This window comes from Cygnus olor, chromosome 3 (genome assembly GCF_009769625.2).
Source record: "Cygnus olor isolate bCygOlo1 chromosome 3, bCygOlo1.pri.v2, whole genome shotgun sequence".
NCBI classification, from domain to species: Eukaryota; Metazoa; Chordata; class Aves; order Anseriformes; family Anatidae; genus Cygnus; species Cygnus olor.
The window spans coordinates 101,690,531-101,715,046 of record NC_049171.1 but is presented as its reverse complement, the minus strand read 5'-3'; the positions used below and the strand labels follow the sequence as shown (position 1 = coordinate 101,715,046).

At 42.8% G+C, this 24,516-nt stretch overlaps 1 protein-coding gene across 1 annotated transcript in view; it reads right to left on the bottom strand.

Moving 5' to 3' along the window:
• Positions 1-371: 371 nt before the first annotated feature.
• The window catches only part of USH2A (usherin), a 420,079-nt gene continuing 395,934 nt past the window's right edge, over positions 372-24,516 (bottom strand). Inside the window, 8 exon segments of the mRNA XM_040551919.1 lie at positions 372-1,001; positions 2,350-2,583; positions 4,799-5,043; positions 6,742-6,825; positions 7,968-8,144; positions 9,739-9,956; positions 10,500-10,738; positions 12,910-13,119. Coding sequence (XP_040407853.1) covers positions 912-1,001; positions 2,350-2,583; positions 4,799-5,043; positions 6,742-6,825; positions 7,968-8,144; positions 9,739-9,956; positions 10,500-10,738; positions 12,910-13,119 — 1,497 coding nt within the window. The 3' untranslated portion in view covers positions 372-911.

The following is a 24,516-nucleotide window of genomic DNA, read 5'->3' as shown; positions in this document are numbered from 1 at the left end:
AAAATGCACTGAAGTGCCAGTCTCTTGAGGGCTTCCTTGCCTCTTTCTCTGGAAAGAGGACAGAGATGAATATGGGAGTAGGTCTACTCTTGTGGTGTAATAATTCTCAATTACAAGTGCTTTGACATGATATTTCCTACCTGTGCTGTGCTGATGGCTTGATGTTTGCTCCTGGTTCACTGTGGGTGTTGAACAAATTATATTGCCTGTAGATTAGCAATACGTAAGCAAAAGGGAAGGCTGTGACAGCGACTGTTTAACAGGGAGTGGGTTAGGAGGTTTTCTACCTTGGAAAAAGTATGCTCGGAGTTAAATATTAATTAATGGCTTGCTTTATTTTTTTTTTATTTGAGACAAGGGGGCAGGGAAGAAGGAGGGAGAGAGGAGGCAAAAGGTAAAGCAAATTCATAAGACTTCCTTCATTTGCTGTTTATTTACTAATGCATGAACACAGTTTTGTGGTGGAGCTCTGTCAGGTCAAATAAATCCACATCTGTCCTTCTACAAAGGCCCCTTTCAGCCACATACAGCTTTTCTGGACAGGTAAAAGATTTTCCATACAAGCACCCCAGCCCCGCCACAAACCCTCCTCAACTGTGAAAGTTGGATGAGAGAGAAGGATGAGTGCCTCTACTTCCATGGTCCTCTACTACTGTATAACTTACAGGTTTTCCAACTGTTCTCCTCATACCTTTTTGAGACATCAGTGCTAACACACAATTTTTACTATACAATTAAAGGTGGTGGAAAAAGGGTAACTAGTACCCTGAGCCCCCAACAAACAGTTTTATTTCTTAACTAGTGGGTGTGGGATGCAGAATCTGCAGACGTATCCCCTCTCCCAAAGTCCATGCAGGCTGCTTTTGGCAAATTACCCACTTCGCATTTTCTAGAGAAGGTGGTTGAGATTTTCAGAGGTGGGTATCAGTGAATGTGGTGTGTTCCTTGGTGACTGTGCTGAAGCCTTTGATGACATTGACAAGATCTTCTTCATCTACATACTGTTAGGAGGGAAGAAAAAAGTCATGTAAGCCAAACCTGTCCTACACTAAAATGAGATTGTTCATTCAATTCTTTTTCCACACCCCAGAAATGGTCCTGAAACAGCTTATGTGCATTTCTATTTTTCTACTTGTTTTCCCCTTCTTCACAGCATGAACTAAGAACCAAAAGCATTCAAAGCATCTGACCCCAAAACAGCTACTTTTCATGGTAAGTAGTAGGTTTAAAATACCTCCTTACAAAGGGAAGGAAATCAGTGTCTATTACAGTGAGGGGGAACTTATCATAGAATCATTGACTATCCTGAGTTGGAAGGGAGCCACAAAAGGATCGTTCAGTCCCCCTTCTGGCTTCCTGCAGGACTACCCAAAAAACACACAAAAAAAAAAGTCATGTAAGCAAAACCTGTCCTACACTAAAATGAGATTCTGTTCTGAGATTCTGATTCTGTTCCTATGTCTGAGAGCATTGTCCAAATGCTACCTGAACTCCAGCAGGCTGGGGGCCTTGGCCACTTCCCTGAGGAGCCTGTCCCAATGCCCCACCACCCTCTGGGTGCAGAACCTTTCCCTAACACCCAGCCTGACCCTCCCCTGTCCCAGCCCCAGGCCGTCCCCTCGGGTCCTGTCGCTGTCCCCAGAGAGCAGAGCTCAGCGCCTGCTCCTCCGCTCCCCTTGTGAGGGAGCTGCAGGCCGCCATGAGGCCTCCCCTCAGCCTGCTCTGCTCTGGGCTGAACAAACCAAGGGCCCTCAGCCTCTCCTTATACGTCTTCCCCTCTAGGCCCTTCACCGTCTTTGTTGCTCTCCTTTGGACACACCAACAGTTTTATGTCCTTCTCCTATTGTGGCACCCAAAGGCTTCACCCAGTACTTGAGGTGACGTTGGTGCGCACCAGCGCAGAGCTGAGGGCGACAGTCCCTTCCCACAACTAGCTATCTGTGCTGTGCCTGATGCACCCCAGGCCCTTTTGGCTGCCAGGGCACACTGCTGACTCAGGTTCAACTTGCCGTTGACCAAAGCTCCTAGTTCCCTTTACATGGGGCTACTGTCCAACTTCTCTTTGGGTACCCTGGGATGAAACCCACTGGGCCTCAGCTGGAGCAGCAAACGCTGTACAAGTTCCGAGTTGGCTGGGAGTTCATAGTTCCTGCAGTCATGCTCCTTCAGCTCCAGAAGAGAGCAGTAGGCAGGAAGGATTTTGAAGATTTAATCTTTGACCATATCCTTCTAAATCTTTTGATTGTATAGCCAGGGACTTTTGATAGTTAGACCTTACATGATCCTAACAAAACAAACCAATCACTAGCAGCTGACAGAGCAACAGCACAGAGGAAGAGGAGTCCTTACCAAGCCATGACCACCAGTGCGATGATTACGAATAATGGCATCCCAAGGTGATTCATCAACAAGAGGCTTTTTGTCATAGATGTCAAGCAGCTGGCTGACACTACGGTGAAGGGAGGCTTGGGAATATGTGCGACTTAACTGGCTCTGACTTGGTCTCCGTGCCCTAGAAGCATTATGGACACCGCGGTTGCTTGTGGGAGAACCAGCTCCTGGAATTTTTGTATCTTCTAGCCCCTAGTGGGAAGAAACAAACCAGCAAATGTAATACACAGGGCTTGGCCCTCAAACACTTTATCTAAACAAAACAAAAGCAGGAGTGTAACAGAACAGAGAAGGCCATGGCACAAAAATCATGCAGAGTTATAAACTGAACTACAACAACAAAGAACCATTCCCCACTGTCAGACAATCATGTCACTCAAAAGGAAAAAAAAAAATCAAACAACAAACAACTCTGTAAAGCAGGGCTTTCCCTGACTTTTTTTCTCCTCTCCTTTTTTTTTTTTTTCTTTTTTTCTAATTAAGTCAACAGGCAGAGGTCCAAAGATTTTTGATTACATGAATGACAGTCCAGACTTCCACAGAAAGGGCACGTTAGCAGACTTTCTTTTGCTCAGTTATGGTCAGTTACCATGACCAGGAAAAACCCAGTTACCCACCAAGAAAAACATGCAATGTAGGTAAGATACCCTTATGCATGCTCTTTGGGTCATCCGGCACATCACAAGTTTTGCAACTCTGCAAGCTAACAACTCTACCTCAAAGTGCATTGTGTAACTTTTGAGAGTGACACTGCTCGATGAATCAGACGTGTCAGCAATAGTCTCAAACTGAGATTAAAGAGAGGGAGGAAAAGCATTAGTGCAAGCAAAGGTGCAATGCAGGTGCGGTCTGTTCTTTACGGAGGCTGTGAATTAGCTGCAGCTCAGTGAGCGGGGAGACAGTGTAGCAGGATGTGGGGGAGTGGGGAACTGGCAAAGATGAGGCACGATTTAACTTTAACTGATCATCAAGTACTATGTGGGCAGCCAGCATTGCTTGCTGTGTGATCTCGCTAGCAACTGTAAAACACAAGCAATTTTGCCACTTCATAGCAGCTCTGTACTAAGTTCTCAGATTAAGTAAATCCGCTGATACACTGTACAATCTTCCTTTCTATTAACTCCATGAGTGTTTGGAAAAAAAAAATAAAAAAGCAGGAGGGAAAATAAAAGGGGCAGGAACATGGAAAGGAATTGTGTGGGCACGCCAACAGCAAAGACATTTTAAAGTCAACAGGAACAACATGACATGACAGACTGTATAAGAAAAGGAATCAAAACCATGAGACCAATAAAAGAAGTTTCTTATGCTCTCAGCCTTTGCCAGGAGAAGGGGCACACTGGAAATCCCATTGTTTCCAAGAGCTGCTTCGTTGAGGCACAGATGCAGCTTCTTGGCACTGAGACAAGAAGGAACAGAATGCGTGAAGGATGGAGGAGTCACTATCCTGCTTCATGGCACTCACAGGGAAAAGAAGCTGAGAAGTGACAAGAAGAATAGCCTTGTAGCTTGCGCCTGGGAAGAAGCACAGAACAGGAGGGCACTGCTGCTCTAATTTTTAATCTTGTAGCAATTTCCAAATTCCTTTTGTCTTGCTTTTCACAAATGGGTAGGATAGCAGTACTACTCTGCTTCATGATGGAATGTGTACTTTATCCTGGTTTTTACGCAATTATAGCTTGTCATAATAAAAATGACACTAAGCTTTCCCCTTTATCGCTCCTCAGCAGTCCTCCTCCTACCCCTTTGGTAGTGTCAGTGCGGCTTTATGTGCACAGATACACACATGCTCTTTGTAAAGGTTCCTAGCTTTTTTCTCTGGTTGCACTCACTCTCCCCAAGCCTTCCTGGCAGCTGGTCTTACAGCATTCCAGCTGGGTGGTGGGTCCATACTAGAAAGAAATAGAGCCTGTCCCTAAGTCCTGCTTTTCACAGGGACAGCTCATGGATACCTGACAAAAGACTGTCAGACTAGCCATTCCTAACAGATAGTTGGAACCACATGGCAGGTTCCTCTGAAAGCACGTTTTATTACTTACCTTTTCTCATGATGCCACGGTCTTTTCAGCTCTGCTGCAGATGTCAGCTAACATCAGGTGCCATTAGTGGCTTTGGATTTTCTGTGACTACAGGTCCAAAGTTTGTCACAGGGCATCAGAAGCATTTCATATCCAGAAATGTCAGGTCCTGCAGACCAGATGCCTTAGCGATCTTTTTGGACTAAGTGCCTGCAGCCTGGCTCTCTGTAACTTCATAGCTATAACCAGATAGCCCTTTTCCTACACTGAACAGCCTTCAGCTGGTAACGAGGAGTGCAACAAAACAGTGAAAGGACAAAGAAAAATTGTGAGGGATATATAAAGATGTAACATGATGGATACACAATATTGTGTTTTACCCAACCTACCGGATGTGTTTCACCTGTTGAATACACACTCATTGGTGACGTTCTTTTCTGGAGCGGAACTAAAGGAGGTCTGTCTCGTGCATAGGGTTGCTTGTGAACTTTCCTTTGAAGAATTAAGGAGAGAAGAATAGCCAAGATGATCAAACCTAGAACTACCATCAACACTGCAAACCACAGCTCATTGTAGAATTTTGCACTTTTGGACGCTGCTTTGTCCTTCTCTCCAGGTGTTGTCAAGATCAGACCTGTAAAAATCAAGAGGAATTAGGGGAGAAAGGGAATGTTATTTGAGAAAGCCATTTAACAATATGCTATCCCTTTCAACTCTAATAAATTAGGCAGAAATTTAAGTCATTTTGTCGTCATGTGCTTATTTGCACTTATGTTCAAGGTGGCATAATGGTTCAATATGCTAGCGGGCTATAATAAAAAGCTTACTACCCTCAAGAGACCCTGCTTAAAGTTCTGGCATTGCTGCTCAGGCTGGAAATCACCACTGCATCAGCAGCTCTTGAGAAAGGAGGCGGTGGAGGTGGAATGTGAGGAAAAAAGGGTTCTCCAAGTAACCTTGAAGAGTGAAAATGCCTACGGTAATTTCAGAGAGGCACAGACAGAGGACATTCTCTCCACCACTGTGCCAGTACTTTGTAGCAGCAGGCCTGTGCAGTTAAAAAGAGTGGGAGGAAGACTGAACAGAAATGAGTGATAAATTAATACAAAAGAAAACAACATGGAACATTTTATTCCTCCTTTCCCTGCCTGTTAGAAAAAAAAAAAAAAAAAAAAAAAACCAGCCAGTTGGCTCTGCTTACGCACCACATAAGCATCAGAAATCTCTCTGTCAGAATTTCCTGGTTAGCTGCAATCCTACATGTGTATCCAGGCTCTTTGCTAAGGAATTCCCACCACTTTCACTTCTAAGTCTCCACTGCAAGCTGCCTGTGGTGCTGATCCAGTTTGTAGTAGGCTCCGGATACAGCCAGCAATCAAAAGAACAATGGAAGGTGATGGATATAGAGCAACTGGGAACATTTCATAATGCTTTTACTGCAGCATTACCTGAAATTCTGCAGGAGGATTGAGCAAGAGCACGAGGAGATATGTCAGGGAACTTCGGTGTAAAGAGTAATTGCAAAGACAAGGCCGATCTATTTTAAGAAGTTGAAAAAAATGCAACTCAAACAATAAATAACTTAATTAAAAGCAGTGCCCATTAGAAATGGTTTGAGCTTAACTTTGCTTCCTAGAAAACTAAGCAGATAGGAAATGGAACATTTTACTGGTGGGTATTTACAAGGCAGTGGACAAGAGCTGACTGAGATTTCATTACACCAAACTCCTTCTGTTTGACAAAAGAGTAAAGGATCTTTATAGCAAGGGTCCTGAGAAATCTCATATGACATTCTCATAAACTGGTTAGGGAAACATGTCCTAGGTGAAACGGCAGACTGTAACTGGCTGGATGATCAATAGGAATATGCAAGGAGCTAGTGGGTGCAGGGAGGACTTGCTGGGGTGAGTGAGTTGCAGGGAGAAGAGAGAATGTGTATTTTCATTGTCAAATAGAGGAGGAATTGGAAGGTCAGCATTAGAATTCAAGATAATCTTAATTTGCAGCTAAATTCTAAAAGAGAGTAGATACTACTCAGGAGGAAAAAACACTGTATGTCATGGCAAAAAAAAAAAAAAGGTTTTAAAATAAAATTAAAAAAAACACAACATTGCAAGGTTGGAGAAAAGATTTGAAGCTGATCATGTTGCAAAGAAATGGAAATCCATTCATGGAAAAACGGCACATTACCTACATACCTTATACCCTAAGGTGCTAAGGAACTACAGATCCTTCAGTAAGATTCCACCCTATCTGGCATCCACTACATATCAGATTTTTACCACAAACACATAAAATCAGCAGGTGCTAGATGTTTTCTTCACATAATTACCAAGTCCATCTCCAGCGCTGTATTTGATGACTGGTGTCGTGGCACTCCCTTCATCGGTGATACAGGTCACTTGAAACAAAAAGGCTGAGCAAAAAGGTTGGAAAATGCTATCAGCAGGAGAAATCAAAATTCTGTAGGTGCTGCTTTTTCGCCATCATCCACCAGCAAAGATGGCCAGCTCTGAGAACAGCCAAGCAGGCATAGCACATAACCCAACATAATCCGACTAAGTCCCAGATCAGAGCCTCATAATCCCTTATACATAGGTATTAAACATTTAAACCATGAACTATGGCAGATCATAGGGTGGCCACCACTATGATGTTGCTACAAATTATGTTCCTCTTTCAACACCCAGGTCTCTCAGTTCTCTCTCTTCCAGTGATGTGGAACTGGAAACTTTCAAGGTATTAATCATTGTGCCCTACGTTTCTTATGCTCCACTTATGGCTGATACAAACCTGTTAAGAACATTTGAGTTAAAAAAAAAAAAAAAGTATAGTATTAGCATCATTGCAGTAATCAGGAAAGTAAAAAGTAAATGACAAACCCCTTTAAAATGCAAAGAAAACCTCTTAAAAACATTTTCTTTTCTTCCTTCTTTCCTTCCATTCCTCCTTCATTCCTTCCCTCCCTCCTTCCTTTCTTTCCTGTCTTTCTTTTCCCTGTTGATAGAATCTGCTTGTATTTCAAACATAGCAAATTTCTGAAAGAGAAACTGCATTTCAAAGCATGGCTGATTCCAAAAGCTGCTGACTTAGTTTAGTTTTTTAAAAAAATAAATAAAAAATCAGGCTCCAGCCTTTTCTAGTGCTGATGATTTCCATACATTTTTTGAGAGCACAGCCCTGAACAGTGAAATTGCAACGCAGCTCCAGGATTTGGAAAAGCTCAACCCTCACAATGAGCCAGAGTGGGTTCACCCAGTCAGGTAAAATATTTAAGAGGAAGCTTAGCTCCAAGGATTTTTGTTTTGAGGTTCTGCTTAGATGCAGTTCAATGAATTTGTCTATAGAATTCAACAAGGATTTACAGGGAGATCACAGCTGGCTAGAGCTGCTTCTAAGCCTCCCATTCATTCTTCCACTTAGGAAGAAAAACAGTAGCTTCTATGCTCTTAGCTTGGGATGCCCATGGAGAGAGATTTCTTAGACTTAGCACACAATAATATTAATTTAGCTCAACAGTCTTTCACAGAGAGAAGCACACAGGAAATTGAAACTGACTTTTGTCAGATGTCCTTGGCAAATACAGCTCTGTGTCAAAGCCACTGTAGATGCGCTGCCCACTCTCAGTTAACGCGTACTCCTTCAGGCGGCCGTTCAGCACGAAGGTGCGACTCCAGTCTATGTGGATGGTAGATAAATTGCTGACAACTGAGAACGGAGCCATGTACCGAGGTGCTGCAAAAGAAGGAAAAAAAGCTCATTTCTAGGCAACAGGCATGACAGAATTATACAGCAGAGAGAAGAGTTCTGAAGGATTCAAGCTCCTCACACGTGCTTCCTCTCTGTCTCATATACATGTGTATGCATGCACATACATGAAAATTGGGCAGGGTTGCTGAAAAGCAGGAGCAGATTGTCCACAGAGAGAAAAGAAATACAGAACTGACTTCAGGGAGAAAGAGTTCCTCAGTTAGGCTCAACAACTTGCTGACCAAAGACTTCATTTACGTTTGAGGTGGTTGTTTCTTGTGGCTTTGCCATTAAACCAGGTACCCACTATGTGCTGGTTTGTTCATAAGAAAGCTGCTCGTCCAGCTGCACTTTGCTGCTAATTGCCCCCTTTCACTAAGCCAAACCTTCCAGGCAAGAGGAAGGAGACTTTCAGAGTGACTCAGGAGACCTGGCATGAGAGTTCAGCAAGGCAAGAAAAGCAAGACAGAAAGAAGAGAGCTGCAGATACAGTGGAGAAGGGTTGGAAAATGGCTTTCAAACCCTTTTCTTCTTTAAGTCTCACCAATTTGTTATGATTTTTCTCCATTTAAATGTTCATTGTTACATTACAGCTTTCAGTTTACAATTTATTAAAACATGGTTTTAGATTTAAAGACTTTTTTTTTTCTTTTTTTTTTTTCTAGTGGTCACATTAAAGAAAAATGGTCTGTTCTGCCCCAAACTTTCAGCTGAGAATCCATGCAATGTAGCAAATACCTTAGTAGTAGTTTTTAGTAACTACTCAGCAAAAGCACCAATTGATTTAAATGGGATTTCTAGAAAGGTGATTCTGAAATCCTGACACCAGATAAGGTGAGGAAAAATTAATATTCTCTTTGCCCTGTCCTGGCAGGCTGAGGTGAAATGTCCATCTCATCTGTTATAGAATGACTATGGCTACATCATTATAGATCTTTTCAATAAAAGCTGATGTTAGACTACCACAAATTCAGTTTTGATGTTAAAATCTATTCTGACTGTCTGCACAGGTCCGGCACATTTAATTTCCATGCAGACCACTACATGAACTTAAAGTATTGCCTGTGGTGGTTGGGTAGCAACAAATTCTTACTTCACTGTCAGCAAGGATCCAATCATTCGGATGAAACCCAAGGAAAACTTTCATGAGCCCTGGAAGTAGTGTGGCATGAATTAGGAGGGTAAGATTATTCTTGAAAAGAATCACCAGGGCTCTTTTAAGATCTCCACTTTTCCCAGGGACCGTTTATGGCAGTGTGTTTATTACCACACACCAGCCTTCTGGTAATACTTGAACTTTTATGTTCTGAAGGTGTGCTGCCCATTCTTGGTAAAATAAAAGGTTTCCTTTCCACAAGCACAGAGGTTGTAATATCAGATGGTGATAAGAAATACTTTTGAAGGAATGAGCAGTCAAGCCCCAGAACAGAATTTGAGCGAATGGGCAGCAGAGGTGACCAGGGACACAGAAGAGCACGTTCCTGAGGACATCGTCTTTCACAAAAAATTCATTCAGCACAATGCAGCCCTGTTCATTAGAAGCAGGAATGCTGATCTGTGAAACATTTCTCATACTTACGCTCCTTTTCTGTAGTGAAACCAACCCACTCTGAGGCGCTGCTGCCGACGGAGTTGTAAGACACAACTCGCAGGTTGTAGGTTGTGTAAGGCTCGAGGTTGGACACATTGGCACTCTGTCCATTTCCTGTATACTTCACTTCAGTTGGGCCAGGGCTGCAAGCCTTTACTGCTGGCTGCAGGTTCAGGGGACAAGCCATATACACATGGAGCTCATAGCTGGGAAGAAAGTGGAGATTTTGATTAATCAAGAGCCTTAACATCAGAACAGCCAACCAACCATTTCATCACAATTGCTGTATGTCTGGCTACCAGAGAGGAGGCTAGACCTCATCTCAGTTTTTCTCTTGAAGACTTTGGCCCCAGCTGTAAGATACCTATGAACAAGCATGGTTGTCAGTCACACAAACAATGAATCTGTTGGTGCCTTAACAGGCATCAACACTTCTGCAAATCAGATAGTGGTCTTGCCTTACTAACTACAAGATACAGCTGCCTCTTTGCTGCCAGCTGATCTCACAACCACAGCTGCCAGACAATCACCTCCACTCCCAACATCTCTTCCACCTTCACCCTCCAACCCCAATATCTTGTTCATGAGAAAAGCAATCGGTGCACATAAACATTTCCTGGATGGAATTTGGGTCACACAGGATACCACCACCAACACCAGGAAGGATGAACATGGGTTACAACTGTCCAGAGCTCTCAGCCCTGTGATTACAGCTTATATCCAGGACAAGTGCTCTGGAGCACCCCTACCTGGTGACAATGCCATTGGGTGACTGAGGGGCGCTCCACTGGAAGGAGGCGTTCCTGGAGGTCACGGTGCGGATCTGCGGGGGGGGCTGCTCCGACGGTGGAGCTGGCTGAGTGGTGATTTGGGCCATGGGTCCTTTGCTGCAACAGTTGAAACACGTGCAGGCCTCCACACCAATGGAGTACGTGGTAAAAGGTTTTAGCCCATGTATTGTCTGCTGGGTGGCAGTCCCTTCTGACAGCTGTAAAATTTAAGAGGGATCTTGTCACAGCTTCAAGCACCACAAGTACTAAATAAGAGTTATCGAGGTAAATTAACTCCAAAAGATGATGGCCACAAGGTTCTGCATGTCCTTTAAGTCTGACATTAATGCAGCTGCTGTGCACTGGGACCTCTGCAGTCATTTTCCTCATATTACAAAGTTAAAGGGCACTGTTCAAAGGAAAAGACCATGGCATCACTGGCCTCGCAGACCTCTTGAGTTAAGCTGTAAACTCTGTATGTCAACTTGCAAATGTCATTCTCAGGGACAGAGAAACTGCAAACTTAAAGGAGAAAATCTGGGCTAAGTGGTACTGGAGCAAAAAGAAATGAATGTGGAAAATGCCTCCATGACAAGTGTGCTAGTAAGTACCCATGCAGGTCTCACAAGCTTCCTTGGCTTGGATACAGGAGACAGCATTGGGCAGAGTGATAGGCATGTGCCTGGTGGGTCAGTTTACCTGATGGGAAAGTGCCATCTCCAGTAGGAACCTCTGAGCAGAGGGTCAACACAGCATGGCTGTGCAGACAAATGGCTATGGTGCTGGGCAAGGCCGTTAGGCAACTCTCCTACACCTAGCACAGGAGACCCGACAGAAATGGTGCCCTTGTTCCTAAACTGCTTGCAGGAATTGCCACCTCACATCTTTGCTGTAGTCATTTGTGGGTACAGCTTCTTAAGCCAAAGTAATTAAAATATATAGAAAGCACCAACAATGGGTAACATCCGCTCCCATTTGGCAGCTTGTGACTTAGTAGACAGTGCAGTAGAAAATAGGAAGGAAGAAGTCAAGCAAGCAAAGGAAAGCACGTAGTACTGCCTGATGTCAGTGCTAGAGATGAGACAGCAGCATGGCAGGTGTGAGGGGATGGAGATGGAAGACCAGACAGACACCGAGGAGATGAGTTGGCTGAATCAGACATGAACGTGGCCAATTGCACTGGGAGGAATAAATGCATGGAGAAATAAACGCATAATGGATATTCAGTAGGCAGCTTAAACTCATGGAAAGGACTGATAGCCTGGGAAGGTATCTCCAGCACTTCCACGTTGAGAAGGATGATACAAAAGCAAAAGGCCCATATAAACGTTTACTTTTTGTAAAAAAACAAACAGATAATGTTAGACATGAAGAAGAATTCAAGTATTTTGCACTGATTTGGTGGTAACTGCTCCAGATACCTTGCACAGCCCTAGCCTTTCCTCACATCTCCCCATTTTATAACTCTAATGAAGCCTCATAGGTTTCCTAGCTTAGCTAAGTCCAATCATGTCTGGACACCTAATGGATTCTGTCTCAAGGGAAGCCACATCTCAGCCCTACTAAAGCATCACTCATGTTGCTGCAGTCTCTTCTAATGAGAACCCATAGTACAGGCATACTTAAAATTTAGGAAATCTTTGAGGATCACACAGAACCCTCCAGAGTCTTTCCTATGGGCCTCTTCACTGCAGCAATGCCCAAGCTAGAGAAGACACCGACTCCACAGATGGGTATTGAAATCCTCCACTTGGCACAGACACCAAAATGAGGAATTGTTTAAAGAGATGGTTACTGAAATCTGCTGAACAGCTAAGATCTGCCCCAGGGAAGTCACCATTAAGAACATTAAGTTACCATTAATGCAGTCTAGGCTGAGACACTGAACACAGAAGTTATCTTGCTACTTGCATTGTTCTTAAGTGCTTTACCATGCAATACTTCTTACCAGCAAGAAATATTTTAAGGGCAACTCAGGTTTTTCTTCAGAGCTTCAAACCTGTAGGCTACCCAAAGCACACAACCATTTCCTACTGGCTACAGTTCCCACCTGCACCACTTGGACTGGCAGAAGCTGTCTGGAATTATTTCATTTGGATGGTTAGCCACCCCTAAAACAACACTTTGCATTCTCATCACATTGTCACAGCACATTACCAAGCGAGAAAGGTTTGAACGATAAAGTGAATTCCTTGAGAAGCACATTTAGCTGAGTTAAAGTGTTGGGACCGCTTTGGCCAGAAGAGAGCATTGCAGAGCAGGCAACAAAAGGAGCACAGGAGAGGAGGAAAACTTGCAACCAGCAGTAGCTGATAACAAGAACAAAGCTGTTAAAGCTAGAAAACACAGCTTCAAATGGAAATACAGAGACAATTTCAGCAATACTCACCACCACTTCATTCCCTCTGGTATCATTAGAAAACAGCCTGTAGATGCTGACCACCCCATTTGGCTTAAGAGGGGGGTTGATGTTCACCACAGCCACCGTGGATGCCACTGTGTGGAACAGGGGAGCTCCCAGGCCCTCAGGAGGGGCAGGGCCCGTCCGGCAGCGGGACCAGCCGCTCGGTGTCCGGCCCGCTGAGTTCACCGACCACACCTTTGGCACACAAGAACAGAGAACTGTCAGAGAAGGAGTCAAGCCTACAAAACCTCCACAATAAGCCAGGGTGCTACAGCAGCTTTACTGACACTGAGAAAGACATGGCACAATGACATCCGTGCAAAATGTCCAGCACCTGTATTTACCCAGTGACTTCCTAACAGAAAAAAAAATATATAAAAAAATTAAAAAAATCCCACCACTGCATTGAGGGGAAGGAAACCGATCTCATATCTCAGACAGTGTGTTCACATATCTCCTACATATCTGAATTCCCACCACTGTCTTTGTCATGCCATGCAAAGAGGATGCCTTGAGAAGCTATGATCAACATTGATAACATTTTCAAACAAATCTGAACAAAAATACTGACATCCAGTCCTGTTATTGTCTCCCTTCTACACAATTCCTTCACGTGTGCAAGCAGCCCCCAGACTGAATTGCCTGGCATTGTGTGCTATCCAAGTTATGTTCACCTGGAGTGAATCTCACTAGCCAAACTCTAGTTACTCTTTAAATCTGCGAAGTTTTACAGAAACATCACTCTCTTTAAAATATTATTGTATTGCATTTGGAAACATTTTCAGTATCCTGGAATATAAACGAAGTCAATTGAAAACAAAGTTCATCAGTAACTCATTTATTTTCACAACATTCACTTCATTGCATGAGCACAAAGACAGTGGTTACAGTTCCAAGATTTCAAAATTTAGCAGCTTGAATTAGGCCTGATTAAAAAACACATGTCTCTATGAACTATACCTACTGATTTTGTCAGCTTCCCAAAACCAGAGTGATCTGCAGACTACATAAAACTCAGCACTTATTAAACACAGTCTCCAACAAATCTGCATGAAAATTAAATTTTGCTTTCATCAAGGAGTGAATAAACATATGGAACGATGTATAATCTTATTTATCAAAAACCATTTGTATAATTAAACACGAATATCATAAAAGGTTGCCTTAGGTCGTCATTTGCATGAGTAAGTAATTTGTAGAATGTCAGGTATAATAGACAGAATAGATGGATGCGTGAGCATATAGGGTTAAATTAGGCTCAATATTAGCCAACCACACAGTGATCAATCAGAATGATAGATCTAAATGGCAATACAAGAAGACTGTCTGAGCGATTTTTAGTATAAGTATTCCTTAGTAAGCTTTCATGCTGAGCAGTTCTAACAACAGTAAAACATGTTCTTATGTGATCTACTCCAGGCAGAAGTCCTGGGGAAGTGGATGGTGGGACTGTGCCTTAAAGTAAATAGGAGGTTTAGAAACAAGAGGTCTTCAAGACTGACCCTGGCATCTTTCCAGCTGGCAATGTTAAATATCAAGACCACAGGACACTTCACAAAGAGCCTGGGGAAGGAAAAAGGCCGAAAACCACTGCAGTGGCTTTAAAGACTGTGGCTCTGTCAATTACAAAACCAAAGTTACTGCCTCATTCCTTCAGTAACATATAATATCATCCAGTGAAACACGACATAAGTACAGATGACACCCTATGATAAAAAGCTCAGCCAGAGTACTTTCATGTTCAGTGAGATCAGTAATATATTTCTGTTGTGAACTTTTCATAAAGTCAAACTCTGTTCACTTTACTGCAGTAGGTCAAACCCTCTATCTCAGTTAAGTCCCAGCTGCTACAAAGATTTGCCCACGGTAGTTCATTTCAAGGAGCATATTTCTTTGTGGAAAGAAGAAGCCACATATGGAAAGAACAGCTCGGAGCCTGCCACTCGCCTTGACTCAGTGCTGACCTTAGTTCAAGCACTCTGGTTGCATGCCAGGCTGTGGCCTTAATGAGCACGGAGCATGGCAGCATCAGTCGGACCTGAGCTGCCGAGCCAGCTCCCACAAAAACTGACGGTGATGAGCTTGGAGGAGAGGTTTCCTGCACAGCACAGCAATTAGGCCTCAGAATGGGACCCCCTAGGACATTCGGAGAAGAGAGGGATGCAGCATAGCTGGATGTGGGCACCTCACTGAGGGCTGGAGGGAGATGCCTTCCTCAGTCCCTCTTTCCCCTGTCATAGGTGCCTAGTGCATGGCCTGCTCCTGTGTGGGGTGCTCTCCGCGCTCCCTCTGGGGCTGTTCCCCTGTGCATGAACATAATGAAGACAAGATTCACTGAGCAGAGCAAGGGTGAGTGCGAGCAGGCACTGTTGCCTAGCCTGGCCCTTCCCTGGGAGGTGACAGGGAGCCTGCAGCCTGTCCTCCAGGCCCTTCTGCTAAAGAGGCCAAGGTGCAGGTGGGCCTGACTGACAGCCATGGTCTGAGAGTGCCTGCGGGGCAGACACCAGACACCCAGCCCCACCAGAACTGTGTTACCACCGGCAAATCTCCAGCAATGTGAAACTCTCTCAGATCAGCTGCAGAGACAACCATGACAGCTCAAAAGGAATTTTGAGGATTTAAATTCTGGATTTGCATTGACCTTAGCCTGGTTCCCTTCTTCTACTTAACCATCTGTAAAAGGATGGATGGCAATATAAATATTTCCCTATGAGAATCGCCATTAAAGTAAATGCTGGTCAGCGTTTGGAGACCCAGAGCAGTAAGTGCACAGAAATGTCAAAATATGGAAATGTTCATGTTCAGCCATTTCAGAGCATGAAGAAATCGGACAACGAGGCAACAGAACCACAATGAGGAGTGCCTGCTAAATTCGGAGGTTTGGTCATGGCTCCTCAATAAGTCACCACAAAAGCATGGATGACTGAAGGCCTGGCTAATCTGAAATTCCATAGTTTGGACTTCTGTAAAAAGTTTTTTGGGATCAAAAAAAGTCCTTCTAAGACGTGACATATACAGCACAGAAAATATTTATTGCGTTTATATAAAAATATAAACATCTTAGTAGGCAACAGCATCATCTGTTGTTCATAATGGTAGAAGATTTTAGAAGCTACTTCAGAGCACACAGGCATGTGGGGCAAACAAGAATCAGTTACACCTCACATAGGCAGGGACGCATTGAGTGGCAAAGCATAGACAGCAGAAAGACATCAAAAGTTTCTTATAACTTGACTTTCTGAATATACTGCCTCCAAAAGCATTAAGTCTGACATCATGGTGCATGTCTCAGCACCTTGCCAAAAGATGAATGGCTGCTAATGGCTGCATTGCCCCCAAAATCCAGGAGAGGGCTCCAAAATTAGTTACACAAGATACTATTTAAAATCCTTTATCAATTTGCTGGCCTCTGGCCCAGACTGCACTTTGAAGTGGAGCCAGACAAGGGAAACCTCTCTGGAGCCCACACGCTTGGAGAACTAGAGAAGTCCTATTACAGGTTACGAAGGTTGTTGCTCCCATCATCAGTGAGCCTTCACAGATCTATCTCCTGGAAGAGACTGGAGAAGACACATCACTCAGAATGATCATAGGACAACTTGGGGCTCATTGGCGCAGCAAGAAGGGGCAAAACCTAAGAGGAACATAAAGGAAATTTCTGAGAAAATGGACACAGCCTGAATGCAGTCAGCCCAGCTTGATCAAGCTTTGGAAAGCTGAGTAGCAACTCCTCCCATAAAGGGCAATAAAATCACAATGGCCCTAGGGTGTAGATGGAAAAAATCATGGTATCCTACATGCTGACAGTGGGAGAAGCCTTCATCTCTAAGCCACACAACTGTCCCCCAGGTGTGTCTGCTGCACATCTCTTGAAGCCCCAGGTCCTTACCTGGGAAATCTATGTTTTGAATTTTAAAAAAATAAGCTTTTCTTTTATCAAATGGAGATCATCTGTGAAGATATGTATTCCATACAGGTGGTGCTAATGGGAAAAACCAGCTGGATTTACACTCCCACAGCTCTTCCAGTGTGGCAGATGAGCCTCTCTGTGATGAAAAAAGGATGGTGAAGAAGCTGCCAAAATAAAGCACTCAAATTAACCCCCCTCAAAGGACAAAGATAGTCTGTAATTAAGGCAGAAAATGCAGTATGTGGCCAAAAATCCCCCCAAAGGATAAAGTGGTATCTTGATCCCATGACTCCCATTACAAGAGGAAGCACAACTACAGCTGACTGAGCAGCAGTTTGGCAGAGGACATGCGTGGGCTAACACCTGCCTGCTCAACACACTCATGTCTCAGACCTGGCCCCAGCAATGTGACAGGCATTACAGCTTTAAACACAGGGGCCAACGGGGAAGCTCCTGAGATGGAATCCTCTCCATTCCTATGGAGAATGAGAAGCTCTCCAAGAGGTCTCATTCTCCTTCACTTCTGCTGAAGCATAGCAGGGAAGCAGCAGGCAGAAGGGTGGGCTGACTGGTGGTAGCTTGCCTGTCTGGAGGCAGCAGTCCTGCTGACTTCCAAGGTCAAGGAAAGCTGGTATCTTCTTCACACAGAAGAATTCCTCCTTGCAGGAAATCAGAAAAGACAGGGAGCCAAGCAGCTGACTGCCAACCAGCAGTGACTCCTGGCTCCCACCAAGCCATACAGGCACTGTGCATCAGACCACTTCACACTGCAGTTAATGTCATGCTCCTGTGAGGGACAAGACCTCAGCTCTGTTTGTGACAGCAGCTTCCACCGAGCTCCTGCAGGCACTCAGAACCCAGCTGTTTGCCTTAAAACAAAGTCTCATCAGTAAATCACTGCCTACCCTGAGCTTTGAGTCCTGACTAGAGCTGTGGGGTAGAGAGGCAGTGCTGTTGGTTCTGGAGAACCACAAGCTCAGACCAAGCCTCATCTTTCACGTGAGTATGAGAGTCAGGTACGACTTAGGTATCTGCCCTTTGGGAACCCAAGGACTGCACACAGCTGTGTCTGCTGGTCTTTCCAAAAGGGATTCAACACTAGCTTTACTCTGCACATAGGAGGAGAGATAAACAGTATCAGAGACTAACTCATACCACTCCTCCCGTTCTACTATAGTTTCCTGGAGTCCTAAACACACAGGACTACCTTGAGACTTTGTTTTGTGTTTCTTCACCAAGATTTGTTCAATTTCTTATCCTACAGGCAAATAAATGTAGAGTTTCCACAGTGTAGCTCTTTTTCAAGAAAGTAAGACATTTTAGGGGTATATAAGATATGACATCAGTAAGTTTCACAAACATAGCACCCAGTTTTTATTTGTGCTTGAACAGCATTCTGCAAGATAACTGAAGAGTCCATAATCTTGGCTAGTTAAAATTAGAGAAACGCAGACAAGCTCCCTCTCACCATCATTTGCAGCAGCTTTCACAAATCTTTCTTCTTATCAGATCTGACTGACGTGCAGCCTGGGTAATTTGGGATTCCTTATGCAATACCAGCCCAACTCAGAGCACAAAGCTTGTCTACAGAAATCTAGCATCCAGCATTGCAATAATGTATTCACATCTGGGCATTGCAGTGTCAGGTAGGTATTAACAAAGTAGAAAGTTTCAAAAGAGGTTGTCAAATGGGGACAGAGCAAAGGCAAGGGACAGAAGGTATCATGTCCACTCATGACCAGGGGTACAAAGAGGTAGTAAACGAATGTGTGCTTTCTAATTGCCCATCCTGAAATCCATACTTTTCCCTCTTCAGCATTCAGTCAGCATCTTAGAGAGGCCATAAACATATAATGGGATAGATTTTAGGTCCAGGCTTCTAGCATCGTGATAATCTGAGCCTTTTACCATTGCTATTCATCTTCACTAATCAAATCCTCATAATAAAAGTACTAAACCCATTGTGGGGAGGGAAAAGGGAAAGACAAAGACTACAGGCAAGCACTTTGGGACTTACACAAAATTACCAAATTCTAAAGGAAGCTCATTTCATATAACATAGTATAACACCAGTAATTAATGAGAGATGTAAACAGGTTTAACTCTAAAAAGGCAGAAAATTAAATAATTTGTTTCCTATGGGTATATAATGAGATAGTTACCAAGTTCCCATGAGAGAGATAAGCAGATATTAAAAGGTCTTTCCAATACCTGTAATGGCTAAGGGCAACAGCTAATTCAATAGATTCGATCAAAATCACCACTTCTTTCTCCGCTTCTGATTTATTACTTTGGCTGTAGTTAGTCATCACTCATTTTAGTTTGCTTTTCAGCAGTCATAAATTATGCCTCATAAATAAAAAGATACAATCAAGGAAATCACATCAAGTCATCTACAGCCCTGGAGTATATTTTCCCCCAGTACTCACACTAATGTCTTTTTAAAGGATAGCTTGCCATGGTTTTGAATATGTCAGAAACACAATGTACTGGGAAAAGTCTTGCAAGAGTTATGCTGTAACAGTCTCACCGGTAATTTTGGAAACCAAAAAAATCCAGTCTAATATCCCTATTTAGTTTAATGAACAAAAATCAAGGTTTGCTTTATCAATACATTGTTTACGCACTTGAATTTAGGTTGGTGTTAGCAACAGAAACATGGTGTGTGAAGGGGGGCTACATAAAAGAAATTGGGTGGTTTCAAATAGTGCTTCTCCCTACTGTGTGCCCTACTGTACAAGGGCAAAGGAAGCATCCAGTTCAGCAAAAGGGTATTTAGAGTAGGTTTCGCCGTTACCGCAATGAAAGCATATAGTTATGTCTGCTTTACTTTTCAGAAGCGGAAGTCGAGCTTGGAAGTCTAATACCTGCACAGCAGGAGACGCTGTTTACTTGGAAGCAAGGGAGCACAAAAACCTTACAAGAAAATCCTCTCTTCCAAACAAAGAGGAGATAGAGAGCATGGAGTGTAAGAAAGAACCACGTTTGATTTTGTCACTGCTTTGTGGTGTATCTTTCTGTCAGGGTGACAGGAAAAAATGGTGAATTAAAATGATGAAAAGAAGCCAAAAGATGAGGGATAGTACAAATGGGCAACTATCCATCACCGGCCAGTCAGAGAAACAGCTTCACCCTGTTTTAAGCTGAAGAAGTCACTTAGCTGCTTGTCAGTAACTAAGCAGCACAAACTGGAGCTCAGCCAGCAGTTTGACAGACAGGCTGGCAAAGCCAAGTGTCATTTTGTCATCTCTGAAAGTGACCAAGGGGACTGACATATTCTGCACTCCATGTACTTGGTCCTGCCATAATCTTCATGACTTTGCACCTTTTTCTTTTTTTTTTTTTCTATATATCTCTCCAAAGTTTGTTTTCTCTGTGAGAGTCCAAGATGGAGGACCCAAAATGTATTTCCCCTGGTATATCTCAGGATCTTTCCTAGACCCTTCACTTGGCAGTGAAACCACTGAAACCTATCAAGCACTAATATGCTTATGTAGATCTTGCCCCTGACGAATAAAAGTGCTTAAATTCCTTGAACAATTGTGACCTTAGCATTTAGGGAGCACAGTCCCTTTGACCAGCATGAATTTCTGAAGTGACTTCATCATTTTTGAAAGTGCAACTTTTGCATCTAGTCTTACAAGTCCTAAATATTCAGCTGAAGTTTCCAGCAATGGAAGGAAAAAAAAATAAAAATTCTGACTTCAGATCAGAAGAAGCTGTCCGGGTTCATCGAACTAAATATCAATGCCTCCAAAAATGCTGGAGAGAGTCCCATCACAGCACTTTGATTTTATCTGCATTCTGCTGGAGGAAATTCAGTTGCATTTAAAGTTTTATGTCCAGCAAACAAGCCTCAAATGCAGGGACAGCAGAATCAATATCCAGTTTAAGTGAAATATAAATCTGGGTTTCATCAGCATAATAGCAAAAGCCAAGCCCTATACTTATGAATAACTTGTCTCACAGGCAAGATATAAATTGTCAACAATGGAAGAGCTTAGAATAGATCCCAGAGGACTGCTGCAAGTGACATAAGAAGAAGACAAACACGTGCATGCAAAAACCTCTCACAGTGAAATAAATGGCCACTAGTGGAAAAAAAAAAGGAAAAAAAAAAAAAAAAAGATTTAGGGTCCCAGTCAACAGCTCAGCCCGGTTATGGAGCACAACCAAGATAAAAAGCAGTCTTGAATACATCATGGCAAACCACAGGAATCCACTCAAGAGACTTTCTTTGCTACTTGTCATCAATAGATCATTAAAAACTTTGACTCAAACAAATGTCTGTGCTATCAAATTCCCCAAAAAACAGCTTCTGACTGAGGTAATTGGAAGTGGGTCCAACTGATAATATAACACAGTCACCATCAACAACTTCAAGCCCAGACAACAACGTGAGATGTTTTTCTTTAGCTAAGAAAGATTCCTAACTAAGAAGTAGAGTGTGGGTCTGCTTCAGCTACTTGCTGCCTACCAAACCCCATCCACACTTACATTCACATTCTTCACAGATCCTCATCAAAATAGTAAGGAAATCTGGTCTAGCAATAGTTCTGCTATAAACTACAGCAAATGGGGAAGAGAATTCACGGTATTGTGGACCTACAGATGTGCCCTACGCTGGGAGAAAGAAAAGAAAACCTTAATATTTATTCACAGTGGGACTTAAAATACTAAACTATGCTGTTTCTGGAAACGAACAAACAAAAAACAGCTTTGGTCACAATAGAAGTGACAACTGGAACATACATTTAAAGTGTAGTATATATTCAGGCTTGAAGTAACCATCCTTTTTAACTTGGTAAGTATTGCTATAGCATTTCTTGTATTGCTAAATTTACTTAAGTTCAGTTCTCTGAACTTCAGTTCAGGGATGTCATTAAGTTCAAGTAACATGGACCTGTAATCAGCAAGAAGAAGTAGTCAGCCCACAGATACTCAGCATTTCCTTCAGCACAAAGCTAATAGACAGACTTTTCACACTGGCTGCTAAGTTAAAGACATGCTATCAATTCAGAAACATCAAAAGGAAGAAGAGGTTTGTGATTATCAAGCAGTGAAGACAGGCTTTGTGAAAACTGCAATAAGTACACTTTTCTAGTAGTATACCAGGTTCTTTTTTCAATAATTTAATAACTGTCCCTTCAGAATCCTTTCCTTACCCAAATTAGAGATGCTAGAACTGATTTATGAAGAAAGCTAGTGCACTCCTCCCTCCAGGTCCCAGGACTCTGACAGTAACAGAGCAAGAGGCAATGGAAGGAAGGTGAAACAAGGGAATTAGGCAGAAAGAAAAACAAGACGTATGTAGGCAATCATTGGAACAGGCTGCCCAGACAGGTTGTACAATCTCCATCCTTGGAGATTGAGGGATGGAGAACTTGGACCAGAACTCAACTGGACACAGCCCTGAGCAGCCTCAAAAAACACCACCAACAACAAAAATAAATAAATAAAGCCAAACCCAAATCAAAATAAATCCAAACCAAACCAAAAACCCAACAGCAGAAGTAGAGCACAGATACCAAGGAACCTGATCTGTAAATTGCTCTCTCATCAAATTTGCAGTTGACACCAAAGTGGAGGGAACCAGTTGATATGTTCAAGGGCAGGTCTGGCATTCGGAAGGGACTGGAGCAATAGGTCACCACGATATTTATGAATTTCAGAAAGAACAAATTTGAAGTCTTGCACTTGGGAAGGAATAACTCCTTGCAGCACTACAGGGTAGGGACTGACTAGCTAGGGAGAAGGACCTAGAGGGTTTCAGCAGATAGAAAGCTGAACATGAGCCAGCGACGTACTCTGGCACCAAAGATGGGCAACAACATCTTGAGCTTTTTAACAGGAGCATAGCCAGAAAATTAAAGGAAGTGATAACATGCCTTTACTTAGCATTTGTCCAGTTTTGGCCCCCAAATCCAAGAAAGATTGATAAATTGGAGCAAGTTCAGTAGAGGGCCACCAAGGTAATCAGGGCACTGGATAATTTGGCCTGTGAGAATAAGCTGTGGGACTGGGGCTTGTTCAACCTGGACAAGTGATGTGTTTGGGGGGACCTGACTACAGCCCTCCAGCACCAAGCCATAAGCTAACAGAAGGTGGTGCCAGGTTCCTCACAGTGCTATGTTGTGGGGGGAGAAGAGGAAACATGCTTAAGTTCAAACAAGAGAGGTTCAGATTGAATGTAAAAAAAAAAGCTTTTTTCACCATGTGGACAGTCAAGCAGTGGAGCAGACTGTCTGGAGAAATTATTCAATCTCCCTCCGTGAAGGTTGCCAAGGTGCAACTGGATAAAGCCCTGAGTAACCTGATCTGACCTCTTAATTGACACTACTTTGAGCAGAAAGTTGGACTGAATAACCTCCTGAGAGCCATTCCAACCTGAATTATCTTGTGATCCTGTAAAGCAAAGGAACTTGTAAAAGAAAGATTGCCACCACCTTGCAGGAGCTCAAGAAGTGGAACACACCATGTTTACTACTTTCCAAAACAAATCCATGTTTGAACAATTTTTATTATATTTTAGGGAAAAGGTTGTAAAGACATCTGAGGACTGCCAAAATCAGCTTCAAGACATACCATGTGTACAAATACTGTGTATAGAATCAGTAGTGAGGCTTACTGGTATCCTGTTTAGGGATTAATAAGATTGCCTATTCATAGGCACCTTTATATGCAAAAAACAACCTCATCCTGCTATGAAACTATAGCCACTTACTTTTAGGAACAACAAATTCAAGGCTGTTTTTTGGTGTGATTCTAAACTCCACTAACTCATCTAAACACTTGGAAGGAATGTCAGATGGTTAGAAATAACAAAGGTCTCAGTTCATAAGCTAAAATCAAACAAGGCCCTACATTATTATTAGTACTGTATGACAAAACCTGTAACTTTGACACAGAAAATGACTAAAGGCTAAAGAAGATAACTGATACGTATAAGAAGATAATTGATTTAGTATTAAGGGCCAAGATACACGCACAAAACTTGGGCCCAGTTTCCAAGGCACTGTTGATAGCCGGTGATGACAATACCTATGCCACAGTTTAATTCCAAAAGTACTACTGATTTCTAGTAAGGAAAGGCAGTACTCAGTCTGAATTGCAGAACTGGTCTCCCTGCATTACCTGCATAGGAAGAACAATAGTAAAACACACCCATGTGTGTGAGAAATAACAGCCATCAACAACAAACAGGTGGTTCACTTTTGAACCACCCATGAAAACTGCTTGTGATCCTACTATTTACTTTAAAGAGAAAACAGCCCCAGTCTCTCTTGATGTAAGCTACCTTAAGATCTTGCAGTAAAATAATCCAGAGTAGACTAGGGGAGGAGGGAAAAAAAGAAAAACTAATGAAATGAGGCTGTCTCTTCAGAACTAGGATTTCACACTACTTACATAACATTAGAGCCTTGCAAAAAGCTCTGGAGGGTACTCAAACATTTACCATACAAGAAACACAGGCTCTTACAATTACACTGAAGAAAAATGAATGCTGAATGAATGCATTACTTGTGCAAAATCATTTTCAGTTTCTCAACTATTTAAAATATATTAACAACAATCGTTTAAGTATCACAATACTATTAACATTAGAAATGAGATGTGTATGTTTGTTTTAAGTGTAAAGTAAGATTCCCAAAGTGTACAGAAATCATGATGGTGTCACTGCT